Source organism: Prinia subflava, chromosome 16 (genome assembly GCF_021018805.1).
Source record: "Prinia subflava isolate CZ2003 ecotype Zambia chromosome 16, Cam_Psub_1.2, whole genome shotgun sequence".
Classification (NCBI taxonomy): Eukaryota; Metazoa; Chordata; class Aves; order Passeriformes; family Cisticolidae; genus Prinia; species Prinia subflava.
In genome coordinates, this window is record NC_086262.1 from 16,791,451 (window position 1) to 16,807,990 (window position 16,540).

The 16,540-nt window shown below is 48.2% G+C and overlaps 1 protein-coding gene across 2 annotated transcripts; it reads left to right on the top strand.

Annotated features, from left to right (window-relative positions):
* The first annotated feature begins 5 nt into the window (after positions 1–5).
* Positions 6–15,482, top strand: LOC134558926 (sulfate transporter-like). 2 transcript variants are annotated; one of them, XM_063413265.1, is made up of 3 exons: positions 6–159; positions 5,049–5,699; positions 7,700–15,482. In XM_063413265.1, exons 2-3 carry the CDS (start codon positions 5,061–5,063, stop codon positions 9,194–9,196), a joined length of 2,136 nt encoding a protein of 711 aa, XP_063269335.1. In that variant the 5' UTR covers positions 6–159; positions 5,049–5,060; the 3' UTR covers positions 9,197–15,482. The 2 variants fall into 2 exon arrangements, with proteins under 2 accessions (XP_063269335.1, XP_063269336.1); XM_063413266.1 differs by having other exon boundaries at positions 40–141.
* Positions 15,483–16,540: the final 1,058 nt, after the last annotated feature.

A 16,540-nucleotide genomic window follows, 5' to 3' on the forward strand; every position in this document is an offset into this window, starting at 1 on the left:
CTGCCCGGCCCTCCCTGCCCGGAGCGGGGCGGTGCTGCCCGCGGCGGGCGGTCCCTCCGTCTGTCCCTGCGTCTGTCTGTCGGTCTGTAGCTCTGTCCGTCCCTCCGTCTGTCCCTCTGTAGCTCTGTCCGTCGGTCCCAGGTGCCCGGGGAGCGGGCGGTGAGTGCCGAGGGAAGGGGGCGGGCAGGGGGGGACAGCGGGGTCCGCCTCGGACCCTCCCGGGCTGCACCCCCGGGACGAGCCGGAGGAGGGAAAAATGCCCATGGGAGCCGTAAGGAGGCTGGGTAGGAAGGCAGAGGGACCCCGAGGGTGAATGTTGCGTTACAAGCTCAATTTGTGCTCTCGCTTCTCTTTGGCTCTGCCCGGGACTGTAAATGTTGGTTTGGCTTCCAAAGCGCTCTGCAAAACCCCGCAGTTTCAGGGGTCACACAGCGTGCGGGGTTCTTCTTGCAGGTTTTAATGAATTTTATTATTTTTTAGCAATTAAAACACAACACCCAACGCAGTTGCATTATCCAGCGCGGTGCTGGTGGGTTTCCATTGGGATCAGACGGTGTCTCCCAGTCCGTGGTGGGCACTGTGGGATGCCCGGGCTGAGCTGGCATTGCTGCCTGAGGAAATTCCTTTGGCCACCTCTTCCCCAGCCCATCCTCACTGCCCAACGCAGCTCCTCCCTGTTCCACCTTTCCCTGCCAACAGAAAGGGGGCGAGAAGGGCCCTAACACTGGAATTATTTGCTGGAAGGGTCTCTTGGCAAACTCTCCATAAGAAACCCGGGTGGGATGGAACCTGCCGGAGGGATTGCTGCAGCCAGGGCAGGGCAGCCAACACGCTCAGCTGCCCTTGGGAGCTGGTGACACAACTTCCCTGGAATATCTGGCTGCCAGCAGGGAGCTGATTCCATGGGATCTTCCCCAAAAATGCTGGAGGCTGCTGCTGCTCGGGAGAAGTGAGGAGATCCCATATTTGGAGTAGGAGTAGATCTCACATTTCACAAAAGCGAAGTTTTATTGTCCAGCTTTGCAGGTTTTCCCACATGAGTGGATGGCTGGCTCATTACTGTGCCAAAAGTGAGGCAGCTCTGTTTCCACATGTGTTCCTTAAACGTGGTTTTCATTATTCATGTCATTTTCAGTCCTTTGTGGAAGTAAATGTTTGTGGCTTGAATGTTTTGCTGGAGGATATGAAGGATTTTGTCAAATTCCCAGGTGCAGGCAGTGTTGTTCCAGTGCTTATCTGGGTGTTATCACGGTAATATTGAATTTCCTTGTTGCTCCACAACAGTAAAGACATTATTTGAAGAAGGCTATTGTCCAACAAGAGAAAGGTCAAAGATATAGTTGTCAAAATGCTGATCTGCTTTCCTGTTATATTCTTAGGGGGGCATTTTCTAAGGGCCCATCTCTGGTTCAGTTTGTGTGGAACTTGGATTTCTGATTCACCTGCTTCTCCTTTACAATTCTCTGTTCATGTCTTTCAGATTACGGATTTATGCATTAATTTTTAGTGCATGTAAATTCTCCTGTCTAGCAAGGAGGACATGAGGGTGGGAGGTGATCACACGCAGTGATAATTTAAATGTAAAAAAATAAGCAAGACTGAGATGGGTGTGGTAGAAAGAATACCTTTGATTTAGTTTCTACTCTGAAATGCTCACACCTGAAGTCTCACCTCGTAGTGGTTATTTCAGCAGGTGAGTGAGTGTCACAATCCATTTTTCTCTTACTCTCAAGGTGACTCTGGTCTGCCACAGACGACAGAAGTCCAAGCCAGCCCTGGGCTGCAGGTAGTGCTCCCCCCAAAAACAGAAGCCAGGCAGATGCTGCCACATCATGGGATCAGAAAGAAGGGCCCAGATGGGCTCCAGAAATAGTCTGGAGGTCTGGTGACTGTTAGAGACTGCAGGACCTGCCCGTATCTTTATTTTATGGCAGTCGGTTGATAACAGATACTGGAAATTTCCTCACTTCTATCTTGTAGGGTTTTTTTATCTTAAGTTTGTGGCAACGAGACACCCCCTGAAAGGCCAAATGAGTGATAAAAGTGAATTCTAGGTTGTGTGTAAATAGCAGCTTTCAGAATAAAAACCACAGCAGCTCCTTTTTCAGGTTAAATGTACAGAATGTCCATCAGTGTCCAAACCATGAACCAAAGGCGTTTTCTCAGGGCTGGGGTTTTTTTATGTTTAAGAACAAAGTCCAGTTTTATTAGACAAACCTGGGCTAACGGTTACAAAATTAATACAGGGCAGCACTTTGAGGCAGAAAAGGGTGAAATGAGTGTTGGAAATTGTGTCATTTCCTACCATCCTGACATGGCAAGGGGCAGGGACTGTGTGGTGAAAGGTCCTTTTCATGGCACGGAGAGAAAGCTGTCATGCAAGTCAGCACAAAGACCCAGTATGTGCTCAGAGTTCTGGAGCCAAAAAGGTTTTTACTTAGAACATTTCCCCTCTGTCTGGACACAGCTGAAACCCAGGCACCCCCTCCCATGCAGATGTTTTACAGCAGTACCAAACTGAGCTGTCTGGGGTTTGTCTTGGCACATTTAAGAAAATTCCCAGGTTTGAGTGAGCTGCCTGCAAGTCCTGGAGGAGGGACAGAGGGAATCAGAAGGATTTTCACTACTGAAATATTTGCTAAAATCTGAGAAAACAAACTCATAAAAAGTGGCCTGGGATGATTTTTCCCCCTCAGCTTTTGCAGTGTTGATTTGCTGAGCTTTGGGTGAGTTAGAAGCCTTTTGATTTGTAACTCTGTGCTGGTAAAACAAATAAAACTTCTTGAGCAAATACAGCTCCAAAATGTGCTTTTGCAAAGTAGAGCTGACACAGGCTTTTGTAATACTCCCTTGGTTCTGCCTGTGTGTTTAGGGGGGTTGGGAGGGCTGTAAATCATCCCTGAGCACACTTTGCAGTCCTGTACAGGTGGGTGGGATTGGAAACCTGCAAGGTAGGGGTGGGGTCTCCTCCACGTGTGAACACTCTGTCATCTTGAGCATGTCCCTCTTGCAGTGCAGTTTCTTCATTTAAAGATCCTGATTCTCCCTGTGGCTCTGGAGGTGCTCTGGGCTGGGAGGGCTTTTCCAGTGATCCTGGGGTACTGCAGCAGGGATACAGCCCCTGTCACACAGAAAATCCATCCCTGCTGGTGCCGTCGGGCTGTCCATGGTTTGGAGTCTGTGTTTGAAACTCTCCTTTCAGGGACAGCCAGCAAAGAGTGGCTGGGTCTGGTTGTTTGGGAGGCTGCAGGAGCTCACCCACCAAAGATTCACTCCCTGTCTGTGTCTGTGTGAATGGAAACACCTTTGGGAGTCCCAGCACGGAGCAGGAGATAAAACACAAACTCCTCCCTGGTGTCTTCTGTCAGCATCTGTGTGTTGGCTTTAGATAGGTCTGCAGCTCCAGGGACAAGGAAACCACAGTGGGAGGTGGGATTTGGGTGGAATTCCTTTCTAATTGATTCTAGAAGTCTCTGAAGAAGCCATTCTAAATATTAAGTTCTGTAGTTTGGCCTACTCTCGTGGGTTCCTTCTGCTCAGGCTGTCCTAAGGCAGCAGGCACCACACAAAGTCACTTCTCTCACTTCTGCCTCCCGTATCTTTGGGAAACTCACACTGCAGGTAGGGTAGCAGAAACTGATTTAATTAGGAAATATTTCTGTACCAACAGGGCTGCCCAGCGAGGTGCTGGAGTCCCCATCCCTGGAGAGATTTAAAGGACTTGTAGATGTGGGGGTTCGTGGAGGCCTTGGCACTGCTGGGAGTGGTTGGACTGGGTGGTCTCAGAGGGATTTTCCCACCTGAGTGACTCCACAGTTCTGGGATGAGAACTGTGGCTACTTGTGAAATGGTGATAAAGTGAACACATCCTGAGGCAGACCCAAGTGGAGTCCTTAGCACTGCCAGTTCCAGTAGCAATTTATTAATTGGTACAATTAATTCAGGACGATTGGACAATTAATTGGGCAATCAATCCAGCAGTGAGCATTCCATGGGCAGTAGTCTGGCTGGTGTTTGCACGGCACGGGGAAGACGTGGGCAGCACACAAAATCCATGGATTCACTCTGGGACTGCAGTGCCAGAAAGGGGAGCCTGGCAGTGACACTTCCCAGGGTTCTCTTGCTGGGTCTCACCCCAGACCAGTGAGTTCCTGGCTGAAATGGACTCACTGGACCGGTGGTACCAGGTATTGGGGCTTAAGGAGTTTTCTGGAGAATTCTGGCTGTTTTCTGAAGGTGGGAGAGCTGTGTAAGTGCTGGCAGTCACTCAAGCTTCATTAGGGTTTGTCTCATCGAGACTTAGCTCTTTCCCAGTCAGGCAATATTATATTATTATAATAATTATAATATTATTATCCCAGTGTTAAATTATTGGTGTAAATACCCTGTTTTACTGTCTGTGGGCAGCTTGGACTAGAGCTTGTCCCTCCTACCTATCATTGTGCCCATTAATACGTTTTCCTCTTGTGTGCATTGTTTTGATCAGGTGACATTTCCTTGTAAAACCAGCTTTTCAAAAGTGTGAAGTGCTTTTTTTTGCAGCGCGTCACTGGCTGTAAAAAAAACACTTCTTAGCTAACAAACCTTTACAGTATTTGGCAGGCAAAATCACTGCATTAAAAAACCAAAATCCAACCCACAAGAGCTGTAGACCGAGCTGTGCTTTGCTGGAAATGTCCCACAGGCAGTGAATTTTGAGCTGCTGAACTGGAGTGGCTGTGGCACTACAATAAACCCTCTGTCTGGCTTTGCAAGGTGGGACAGGCTGCAGGCAGAGATTTTCCCTCTCAGAGAGGCAGTGCTGCTGCATTCCTGTCCCTTTCCCAACACTCCTGCAGCAGGTGTATTCCACAGGATTTCAGCTTCCCTCCTGGGAAAGGTCATTCCTTGTTCTCAGGGATGCAGAGGGGAGGCTCCTTCCCAGCTTGCTTGGGAATTGCTTTCTCTCTACTGAGCTGAGTTTCAGCCCTTGCTTTCCATAAATGCCGTGTTCAAGTCTCACGTTGTACATTCATTTTTGGTTTAATGGTCTTTCTTTGTGTTTTTAGCGAGTCCTGGTGATGGCAGCAATGACAGAGGCCAACAATATCCATGCAGTGACGGAAGGGCCAGAAGGAGATGATGCCAAGTGCAGCTTCCATCACAGAATGTTCCTGGAACCCCAAGAGAAGAAGAGTAACATGAAGGCTCTGCTGGTTAAGCGAGCAAAAAAAACTTGCAGCTGCACCCCAGCCAAAATTAAAGATTGCTTTTTGGGCTTTTTCCCCATCTTACAGTGGCTTCCTAAATACAAATTCAAGGAGTATCTGCTGGGGGATGTGATGTCTGGGGTGATCGTGGGGGTGCTGCTGGTCCCACAGTCCATTGCCTACTCTCTCTTGGCCGGGCTGGAGCCCATCTATGGCCTGTACACCTCCTTTTTCTCCTGCATCATTTACTGCATCTTTGGCACCTCCCGCCACATCTCCGTCAGCATCTTCGGGGTGGTTTGCCTGATGGTGGGGCAGGTGGTGGATCGGGAGGTGGAGAGGGCTGGCTTTGAGCTGGAGCCAGCCGTGCTCAGCGCCCTGCCAGCCCCGGGAGGGGACAGCAATGACACCGGCAGTGCCAACGGGACGGTGCCGGCGCCGCTCTGCGACAGGAGCTGCTATGCCATGGCCGTGGCTGCCACCATGACCTTCATCTCTGGAGTCTACCAGGTGAGGGCAGGGGCACACACAGGTGTGGCCTGCAGGTCCTTGTCGTTCTTCCCTGGGAGGCTGTTCCATCCTGCTGGGCTGGCAGTGTCCTCAGGCTGCGCCTCAGGGCTGGAGGTCACTGCAGGAAACTCCTCTGGGTGTTCTCCCCGTTTTTAACAGCATTTTCTGCCTGCATTGCTTCTCTTTTGGGGAGTGCTCCCCATTTTTTAACAGGATTTCCCACCTGCATTGCTTCTCTTTTGGCTCCCAATTTTTTAACAGCATTTCCTGCGTGCATTGCTTCTCTTTTGTAGAGTGCTCCCTAGTTTTTAATAGGATTTCTCACCTGCATTGCTTCTTTTTGTTTCTCTTTTGGCTCCCAATTTTTTACCAACATTTCCTGCCTGCATTCCTTCCCTTTGCTTCCCTTTTGGGGAGTGTTCCCCATTTTTTAACAGCTTTTCCTCCATTGTTTCTCTTTTGGGGATTTTAAGGACCTGCACCTCCAGCTCTCAAGGTCTTCTCCCCACCTTCCTCGCTGTGGCCTGAAACTCTGTTGTTTTTTTTTTTTTTGCATTAGGCCCCATTTCATTGGGCCAAAGGGTGGTGCATCAGCTCCTAAGTCCAGTCTTTTATCATTTGCCTCTAACAAAGAAAAATTTGGACAGTAGAAGTATCTCCAGTTTCCTTTTATTTGTAAATGTGCTTTTATAAATTTGCTCATTTGAAGCCGAAGCAATGCTATTGCGTGGAAAGGATTCTACTGAGAGGATACAACATATTTTATATTTATATATCTCTGCTTATTTTGTAGAACTCGCTGCTTGCCTAAATGAAAGCAGGTGTCCTTGTTTTTAGAGTCTTATACATTAACCAGAATGGGATTGCTTTTAGCAGTGCTGCAGAGCTGTGGTATTTGAGTTTGTGAGTTCACATTCATTTATCCTCATCTGTCTAGGGTGACAACCAGTGAAAATGTATAGGAGGGCAACAAAACATGTTTGTGATACTTTCAAATACAGGTTTTGGACACAACCTGGAGCTTTTTGTACTGCAAGTTCCTGTTGAGTTATTTCAGAAACATTCTGAGCCTCCCAGAATGTTGGACTGGATTTTGGGTTTCATCTTTCATCCCTGTGGGATAGTTGCAGTTTTGGAGTTGTGAATTGTACTTAATATTCTTTGCAAGTACAAATACAATTAAGTTGCTTATCTGAAGAAATCAGCTTAGTTTATCTTCAGTCCCTCTGAATATTAGGCATATTCTCTACAGGCCAACACCCTCAAATTTTTTTTTCAACCAAAATAACATATTGTTTGTATCAGAAACTTTACAATCAAATCATAAAAAGCAAATCTTCTCACACCAGTTAATACAGTCTGACTTCAGGTTAGCTAATTAGTGTTAATGTTTTACAGTTAGAACAACCTTGAATTAATTATCAAGGCTATGAGGAGCCTTTTTGAGAGCTGTGAGCTGATTTCAGCCAGTCCAGGTTCCAAACCTGCCTTCTCTTCAGTAATTCTTTGAGATTCTTATGGACTTCCCAGTTATCTTTATATTTTTATGATCTGCAGCAGAGGAGTTTGTGGCTCACAGGCTTTCTGCAGTGCAAAGGACAGTTGTTACCCACAAGCTGTGGTTTTATTGCAGGCTCTGAACTCCAGTGTAAGGCACACAAAGGCCACCAGAAAAATGTTTAGATCCTTGCAAAATTCATGGAGTTTAGAGGAACTGAAAGAGAAATGGCAAGAGCAGACAGTATTTCAAATGTGGGGTTTGAGGTTTTTTCTGTGTTTTCTCTTTTTCTTTTTACCCCACCAGGGTAATTAGCAGAGCAAACAAGAAACATTTGTTCAGGGGATGAAGATCCCCAAAAACCCTGGTTTGAGAACTGGAGACTTTTCTCAGACCATGTCTCATCCTCCAGGGCCGTGCACAGTGTTGGTTTTTTTCTCCCAGCTGACAAAACCTGCGGGATTTGTGTCCTGACATGTTGTGTGTGGTTGATTCCTTCCAGGTGGCCATGGGCTTCTTCCAGGTGGGCTTTGTCTCCGTGTACCTCTCGGATTCCCTGCTGAGTGGCTTTGTCACAGGGGCCTCCATCACTGTCCTGACCTCACAGGTCAAGTACCTGCTGGGCCTGGACCTTCCTCGGAGCGGGGGCGTCGGCTCCCTCATCACCACCTGGATAGACATCTTCAGAAACATCCACAGGACCAACGTCTGCGACCTCATCACCAGCTTCTTGTGCTTCCTGGTGCTCGTCCCGGCCAAAGAGCTCAACGAGCGCTTCAAGTCCAAGCTCAAGGCCCCAGTTCCAGTGGAACTCTTCGTGGTTGTGGCAGCCACTCTGGCATCTCACTTTGGGAAGCTGAGGGAGACCTACGGCTCCAGCGTTTCTGGGCACATCCCCACCGGGTTTCTGCCGCCGCGCCCTCCGGACTGGAGCCTGATTCCCAGCGTGGCGTTGGACGCCATCCCCATCGCCATCATCGGCTTTGCCATCACCGTGTCCCTCTCGGAGATGTTTGCCAAGAAGCACGGATACACCGTGAGGGCCAACCAGGAGATGTACGCCATCGGCTTCTGCAACATCATTCCCTCCTTCTTCCACTGCTTCACAACCAGCGCAGCTCTTGCCAAGACCCTGGTCAAGGAGTCCACGGGCTGTAGGACGCAGATGTCCGGCCTGGTGACCAGCCTGGTGATCCTCTTGGTCCTCCTTGTGATCGCTCCTTTGTTCTACTCCCTGCAGAAATGCGTCCTGGCCGTCATCACCATCGTCAGCCTCCGCGGAGCCCTGCGCAAGTTCAGGGACCTGCCCAAAATGTGGCACCTGAGCAGGGTGGACACGGTGATCTGGGGGGTCACCATGGCAGCCACGGCGCTCATCAGCACCGAGATCGGGCTGCTGGTGGGGGTTTGCTTCGCCATGCTCTGCGTCATCTTCCGCACCCAGCGCCCCGAGGCGCCGCTGCTGGGCTGGGTGGCCGAGTCGGAGACCTACGAGTCCCTGTCTGCCTACAAGAACCTGCAAACCAAGCCCGGCGTGGTGGTGTTCCGCTTCGAAGCCCCCCTCTACTACATCAACAAGGAGTGCTTCAAATCCACCCTCTACAAGCAAACCGGGGTCAACCCCGCGTGGGTGAAGGCAGCCGAGAAGAAAGCGGCGAAGAGGGCGCTGAGGGAGCAGGAGACGGGGTGTGGGGACAGCCCTGGCAGTGTCCCCACAGGCCTGGGGTCGGAGCCCGTGGGGTTCCACACCATCGTGGTCGACTGCTGCGCCGTGCAGTTCCTGGACACGGCCGGCGTCCGCGCGCTCAAGGAGGTCTGCAGGGACTACGGGGACATCGGCGTGCGCGTGCTGCTGGCGCAGTGCAGCCCCTCCGTCAGGAGCTCCCTGCTCCGGGGGGAGTTCTTCAAGGAGGGCGAGGAGCACCTGCTCTTCCACAGCGTGCACCAGGCCGTGGACTTCGCCCTGGGCGCGCAGGGCCACGGCGCGTCCAAGAACTAGCTTGGAAAGACAGAGACTGGGACAGAGCCCCGTGTGTGTGTGTCTGTGAATGGATGTGTGTGCTCTGTGCAGGGCAGGGCGGTGCCAGCACGCTGGCACCCTGCGATCCCTCTGGATTTACCTGCCAGGGGCAGTGATTCCATGGGAGGTACTGAATGAAGGCAGTTCTCAACTTGATTGTGGCCAGTCTGTGAATCTTGAGTTGGCATTGTAGGGTTGTTCACCTCATGTCTCCTCTCTGGAGCTTTCTGCGTCTCAGTTTCAGTCTTAAGCTGTGATCAAGTCTTTTTTGCAGCACTGTCCTTGTGGATGGGGTGGGATTTTGGGGTAATCTGGACATCCTGTCAGCTCAAGAGTGAGGCAGCTCCTTCCTCATCCCTCGTTCTGGCATTGCTTTCCATCACCACACCCTTGTGTTTGCCAGGCTGCCAGGGACTGTTTGCTCTGGCCTCACTGGGCAGTGTTTGACTTTCTCTGAATCTCAGATAGAGAAATCAAATCTAAACATGCAGGAAAATATCTTAATGAATATCTTCTAACCAAGCACCTCTCACCTCCTGAGGTTTTGGCACTGCCTCCTAATTCAGCCAGGCCACAAGGGCATGGTTATCTCATTTCTCCACAGGCCTTGACCTGCCTGTGCCCATGGAAATGCTGCCTCTCCAGCTTGATTTTAATGAATTTTTCTTTTCATAGATGACTCTTCAGAAGTCTGATTCATTCTTGTGGTCAGTCAACTGTTTTCCTAATATTTAGGAACTCTTAGAATTGTGAGCGTTAGATATGGAAAATATCTGGTTCTTTAATTTTAACCAAAAAAACTCCCTTCTAGGCAGTTTTTTTATGCCAGGCAGAGAGAATCACAGACACCAAAGTGAAAAGGGACAAATAAATTATTCAACATCTGCCCAAATGTCACATGTCCATGTCACACAGACTTTGTGCATAAATGCAGGATTTATTGGCTATAAACCCTCTGCTCTGTCCTGGACTTTATGCAATGGGAGTGCACAGACCATTGGAAAAGGAGCCAGGAAAAATCTTTACTAAACTTTTTTTTTAATGAGGTCGGTGTTATAGAGCCTTTTCCTTTGATTTTAAATTATGTGGAAGTGAAGAGTGCAAAGGACACTCTTTAATGCTAAAATACAGGGGTAGGAAGAGGTTCTCTTTCCTCACAGCAGTAGAATACAATTGTGAAGGCAGAATTGGCAGATGAAAAGCTTTTCCTGAATACCAGCTATACACAGCACACATCCTTGAAAAAAGGTGCTTTTCTCCCAGAGGAGTTTACAATCTGAATTTCAGGTGCTTCACAGCTTTTAAAAGGGAAGGGTGCTGTGTACAGACAATATTCTCATCCTTAATAATTCAAAAATAATGAGTTAGAAGCCAAAAGAGGCATAAAATCCAATACGAATTGTGTAATGTTTACTAAACAGAAGGATGTGTTGAGTTTAAACTGTTCTGTTTTGTTTTGTTTCCGAGCAAGGACCAGTAACTTTTCTCTTCTTTCTGTGAAAGCTGAATGTCAGGGATCACTTCACTCTGGGAGCCTCACAGAAGGGTGGGGCAGCAGCAAGATGAGTCCTTTCTGTGTCAGCTGAACTTTCTGCATTTTTAGGACACCAGAGCAGCACAGAAGTGCTGGGGGAGGTGAGGAGTGGCTGTAGCACAGCCTGGAAAAGGAGAATCTCACTGATATCCACCCATGCCCTGTCCTAGAACTGGCACTGGTGAGGGAAGAGCCCTCTGTGTGTCACTGAGAAAAGCTGCAGAGTTCAAAGCCCACAGACACTGCTCTGCCTCAGCCCTGAGCCTTGTTTAGGAAGCAGATCAATCCCAAATCCTGCTGAATTTCTCCTGTGCTGCCTCAAACTCCTGCATGGACATCTCTGTTGTGGGCTGAGGATCCTTTGTGCAGTTTGAGGAGCTGGAATCACTGAACTGGCATTGCCAGAGAGGATTGGGCTGAGCTGTACAAAAGCACAGAGCAGGGTTGTGTTTTTAGGTTGTGTTTCAGTTTTTAACCAAACCTGTTTTGTGTGGAGTTGGTGGAGCCCCTGGGTGGGAAGGTTTGTCCCCACAGGGGTGGCAGTGCCATGGCCTGGGGAAGTTCCTTTGCAGCACAGTTAGTTCACATGATCAGAAAGAATCTCTGGACCTTTGAACAAAAGCCTCGATGCAGTTTTGAAATGCTGATTTTTGGTTCCTCTTTTGCCAGAGGGCAGAGCAGGCTGGAAGCACTGAAAGTGCAGGTGACAAAGGAGGACACGTGGTTGTTGCAATTTTTTTGTTGTTGTTGTTGTTCCAAATGTTTTGTGGGTTTTTTATTGCAAATGTTCCTGCCTTCCTGCAGCTGCCTGTTCTCACCCCTTCGCCCTGGGGTATGGGCAGGACACGGGGAGAGGAGGAAGGAGCTGCTGGCCAGGAGACCTCAGGGCAGGTCAGCCATGTGTGGACAAAAGTCAAACAAAAACTGCTCCGGGTGATTCTTTCCTCTTTCCCTCTCTCCCGTGTTCTTTCCGTGCTGCCCAGGTGGAGATTTTTTCACCTGTGACCCTGCACAGGTTTGTGTAACCAAATTCCAAACCTTTCTTTATTAAAAGATGGTTTTGTAAATCCATTCCTACTCGTGCCAGGAAGGGAGGAATAGCAATGTTAACCCCGAAAAGGACCCACTTCCCACAGCTAGTGGGATGTGTATTTGTGGCTCCTGGGTATTTATTTACATGAAAGCACAATGAAACAGCCATAAAATGATTTTTTCATGTAATTAAATTAAATTACAAGATGTGCTGAAGATTACCTGGAGCATGTTGCATTTGGCCTCAGTGCTGTTGGTGCAGCCTCCAAATTCAATTTCCAGCAAAACACAAGAAACTATTTAAATGCAACAGCAAAAGCAGCCAGGCAACCAAAAGAAATACTTTTAATGTTCTTATTTAAAATTACATCCGGGGGTCGTAGCATTGATAAGAATCTATTAATGCACACTACCCTAGCTAAAAGGGAACTGAAATAAATGCCATTTCCCCGAGAGTTCAGTGCAGTAAGGGAGTTCTTGGGAATTAACTGGAGATTAAAGCTTATTATGGCTGGAATTTCTTAGAACAGTGGGTTTCAGCCCTGTTCCTTTTAGGTATGGAATCATTTTTTAGCAGTGACATAAATCTGATTTAAGCCTGGCAAGCTGCACATTTTGCTTGCATTTGTTTATGAAGCCTTTAAGGCAATCCAGTTTTACCTGTAGGAATTGGAGATCACTGATTGTAAACTTTTCCTCTAAAGCATTTGTTTTATAAAGGAATTCCATAGATTTACATATTTTGCTGCTGTGGGATGGATGCAGCAGCTGAATATCTCCATTTATGCTTTTGTGATATTCCTGTCCTGTCGTGGAAAGGGCTCTCCTGCCTTCTGCTGCTTTAAATGAACATTGGTGGGCATGTGCCAGGTATTTTAAGGGGAATTCTGCCATATTCCCTGCTTCCTGTGCCTTCCCTCATCCCCTGAATTTACGAACTATGGGAAGAGGGATTGGGTTTGGGTTATTCATCAGTCTGGAGCAGGGTGTTCCTCCCAGGTGCAACCTTCAGAACCCCAGGCCAGACTGGAAACTGCTGTAAATCATTCAACTCTATTCCCAAATGTCCTAATCAGCAGTTATCAGTCTAAATGAAGAATTAAGAGATCATTAGCACGTTCATTAATGACAATAACACAGCATTATGGAAATGAAGACTCTGTCTCAGCTGTTCTGGAAATGTCTTTAGCACTCTCCTGCTGAATGCCAGCCTCCGTTTCTCTCTGGTTTTCCCTCCTGTGTGGCTGAGTGGTGTCAGTTCCTCTAAGAAATGTTTCACTTGTCTGAATGTTCTGACACAAAACCCATTTTCAGTGCACAAACCAGGGGCACGAGGGTTTATTTTGGGTTTCCACTGCCCAGCTGAGGTTCAGTGGTGCTCATTTCCTTCGAGCTCCATCTGCTCCCAACCTCCCCCTCCCTGATGCTTTTCTGTGTTTTGCTGCAAGACACTGAATATTGACAGTAAACAGAAAAGTTGTGTGTGTTGGTGCTCCATGTGACCTGCTGCTGGGTTTTCATGATCTTTTGATAAAGCCAGAGCTCCTGAACAGTAAAGTGAGTGTAAAACCACCCCAAACCCCCAATCCTCTGGGAGAGCCAGGCTCTGCTGCCTGGTTTGTGGAGCTGCTTGTGCTGCCCAAGAACCACAGAGGAACCTGGGGTGTCTTTATTTGGGATTACTGTGATTTGATGTCATGCCTTTGTCCACAGTGAGCATGGCATGAGCTGCCTGTGTAGAAATCAGGGATTTCTGGGGTTATGGTTCTTTATTTTTGTCTAATTTTAATCTCAGTCCACACCAGCCAGGCCAGCAGAGCTGCAGCTATGGAAGCTGCTCCCTCCTGGGAGAAATCTCAGCCAGGAGAAATCTCAGCCACCCTTTTGTCTCTGCTTATTTCTGCTTTTTTGCCTCTGCTTATTTCTACTTTTAAAATCCACTGCTGGTGGGGCTGAGGAGCAGAGGTGAGAATTGCAGGAAGGAAAACATCGTGGCTGTAAGCCATGCCCAGAGCCTTGTGCTGAGCTTGGGGAGCTCTGCCTGGGCTCTGTCCTAGCTCCAGCTGAGGGTGAAACTCTTGGGCAAAAATCTTTTTCAGGGCATTATCTTCTGTTGTGGGTTGGGTTTTTTCCACCTGCTTTGGAAAAGTGATTAAATGCTTGAGGTAATTGACTTTTTTTGTAATTATTTCTTTTTTCTAAGCTGATGAAGCTGTGATGCAAACATTCCTGTGCTGCCCTTGCCGTGCTGGGGCTCTGTGTTTGTGTCACTGGGATTGTTGTGCCGGGTGTGGGACGATGCTGAGGGACTCCAGTGTTGGTGTCACTCCAATATTGGCGCATTTCTCCACCCCAGGAGGGTTTGCAATCCCTGCTGGCCCAGACAAGAGGAATCCTGTCTTGAGTGCAGGCTCTGCACTGGGAATGACCTCGTTAAATCCCAAAAATTAATTACACCAGGTCATCATCTTTATAAGCCTTTGGAGGATCAGCTGCTCGTGTGAAAATCAACCTGATCTTTGTAATTCCAGTCAAATTCTATTTGAAGTGGAAATAATTCTCAGCCTTGCTTTTTCTTTTGAGATCATTGCAGTGCTAAAAGCAAGGCCTCTGGTTGGGTAAAATGGCAAATATTTAATATATATATATTTAGTTCATAGCGTAATTAGTACCTGTCTATTTTATTTTCTAGAGATGCTATAGGCTAAGGCATAGTGGTATTCTTTGATGTGCAAATTCATCAAATATTTCAGCATTGGATGAGAACCAAATTTCCACTGAGGTAAAATTACTGCTTAAATATTGGAATCCCAGCTCTGACAGCACTTAGTCCAGCTCCCAGATGATCTAAAGACTCTACATGTAAATAGGAAACATTTTGTTGAACTTGGGTCCAGTTTTTTATATCTGATTTTTTACTTAAAGAAGTAAATTTTATGTATATTTGAAATGCAATTGAAACATGGTTAAGGTGAGGTAAAACCTCATTTTTTTGTGACAAGCACATGATGCTCTGAGTCTTTAGTTCGGTGTTCCTGACCATCTCCAGTATGTTCTGAGGTGTAATTTTTTAATAATTGAAAATTTAGAATAATTTTAGACAGTCGTGAAGAGTCTTCTGCAGAACAGATGAAATGGAGGAGTGCCAGGAGCTTTGTGCCAGGAGTTTGTGGGAGGATAACTTTAACCAAACAGGACCTCAGGACTGGACTAGATCTCAGCAGATCTGACCAGTCTGCAAAATAATTGATGTTATTGGAGTAAAATGTGCGGAAATTGTGGAGTGTGTAGAAAAGATCATTTTTTTGCTGTGATTGTCTGTGCAGTAAAACCGAGGTGTGACACCCCGAGCTGGGTGGGGGGGCTGGAGGAGCTGTCACTCCCTGCTGGCAGGGACTGTCCCCGTGCCCAGTGTGGGCACAGAGGTGCTGCCACCACCCCTCCCTCAGTGCTGAGCTCACCAAGAAGTGTTTGTAAGGAAAATTTGATTTTGTCATGTCCTGCCATCAGTTCTGTGTCCACCCTCTGCCTGTTGGTGGCTCCCCTTGCCCTGTCCTGTCTGAGCTGTACCCATTGTTATTTTTAACTGCTCGTGTGCTTTTTTGTCACTGGAGATTTGTTAGCATGAGAGTTTTCTGTCAAATCTGGTAAAATCGTTGGGGTTTCTTCAGCACAATTAAAAGATGAGATTTGTGGGTTTTTGTTGTCATGTAAATGCTTGATCACAGGATGGGTGAGGTTGGAAGGGACCTCAGAGGGTCCCTGGTGCCACCTCCCTGCCCCAGCAGGGCACAGGGCACAGCAGTGTCCAGACAGCTCTGGAATATCCCCAGGGGGAGACTCCATCCCCTCTGTGGGCTCTGGTCAGGGCCCCCAGGACCCTCTGCTGGCTCAGGGACAGCTCCTCATCCCCCAGAACCCCCAGACCCCTCTCCACAGAGCTGCCCCAGCTGATCCTCCGGCCAGTGGCATTGATAACCCTCAGCAGATGGCATTGATAGCCCTCAGCAGATGGCATTGATAACCCTCAGCAGACGTGGGGATGGCACTGATAACCCTCAGCAGATGTGGGGATGGCATTGATAACCCTCAGCAGATGGCATTGATAACCCTCAGCAGACGTGGGGATGGCACTGATAACCCTCAGCAGATGTGGGGATGGCATTGATAACCCTCAGCAGACGTGGGGATGGCATTGATAACCCTCAGCAGATGTGGGGATGGCATTGATAACCCTCAGCAGACGTGGGGATGGCATTGATAACCCTCAGCAGACGTGGGGATGGCATTGATAACCCTCAGCAGATGTGGGGATGGCATTGATAACCCTCAGCAGACGTGGGGATGGCATTGATAACCCTCAGCAGATGTGGGGATGGCATTGATAACCCTCAGCAGATGTGGGGATGGCATTGATAACCCTCAGCAATGTGGGGACAGCATTGATAACCCTCAGCAGATGTGGGGATGGCATTGATAACCCTCAGCAGATGTGGGGATGGCATTGATAACCCTCAGCAGACGTGGGGATGGCATTGATAACCCTCAGCAGACGTGGGGACAGCAGAGCCGTGTGCCGGGGAGCAGCTCCCTCCTGTGGGCCAGCACTGGAATCTGAAATGTGGGAATGGCCTGGTTTGCTGCTACTTGTACTTTACAATAAGTGAACTTAGAGCCCCTGCTGTTTCATACTCAGCCTTGCAAAATCCCTGCCATCTGTTTTTATCTTGAGATAAATCAAGCTGAGCCAGGGCAGG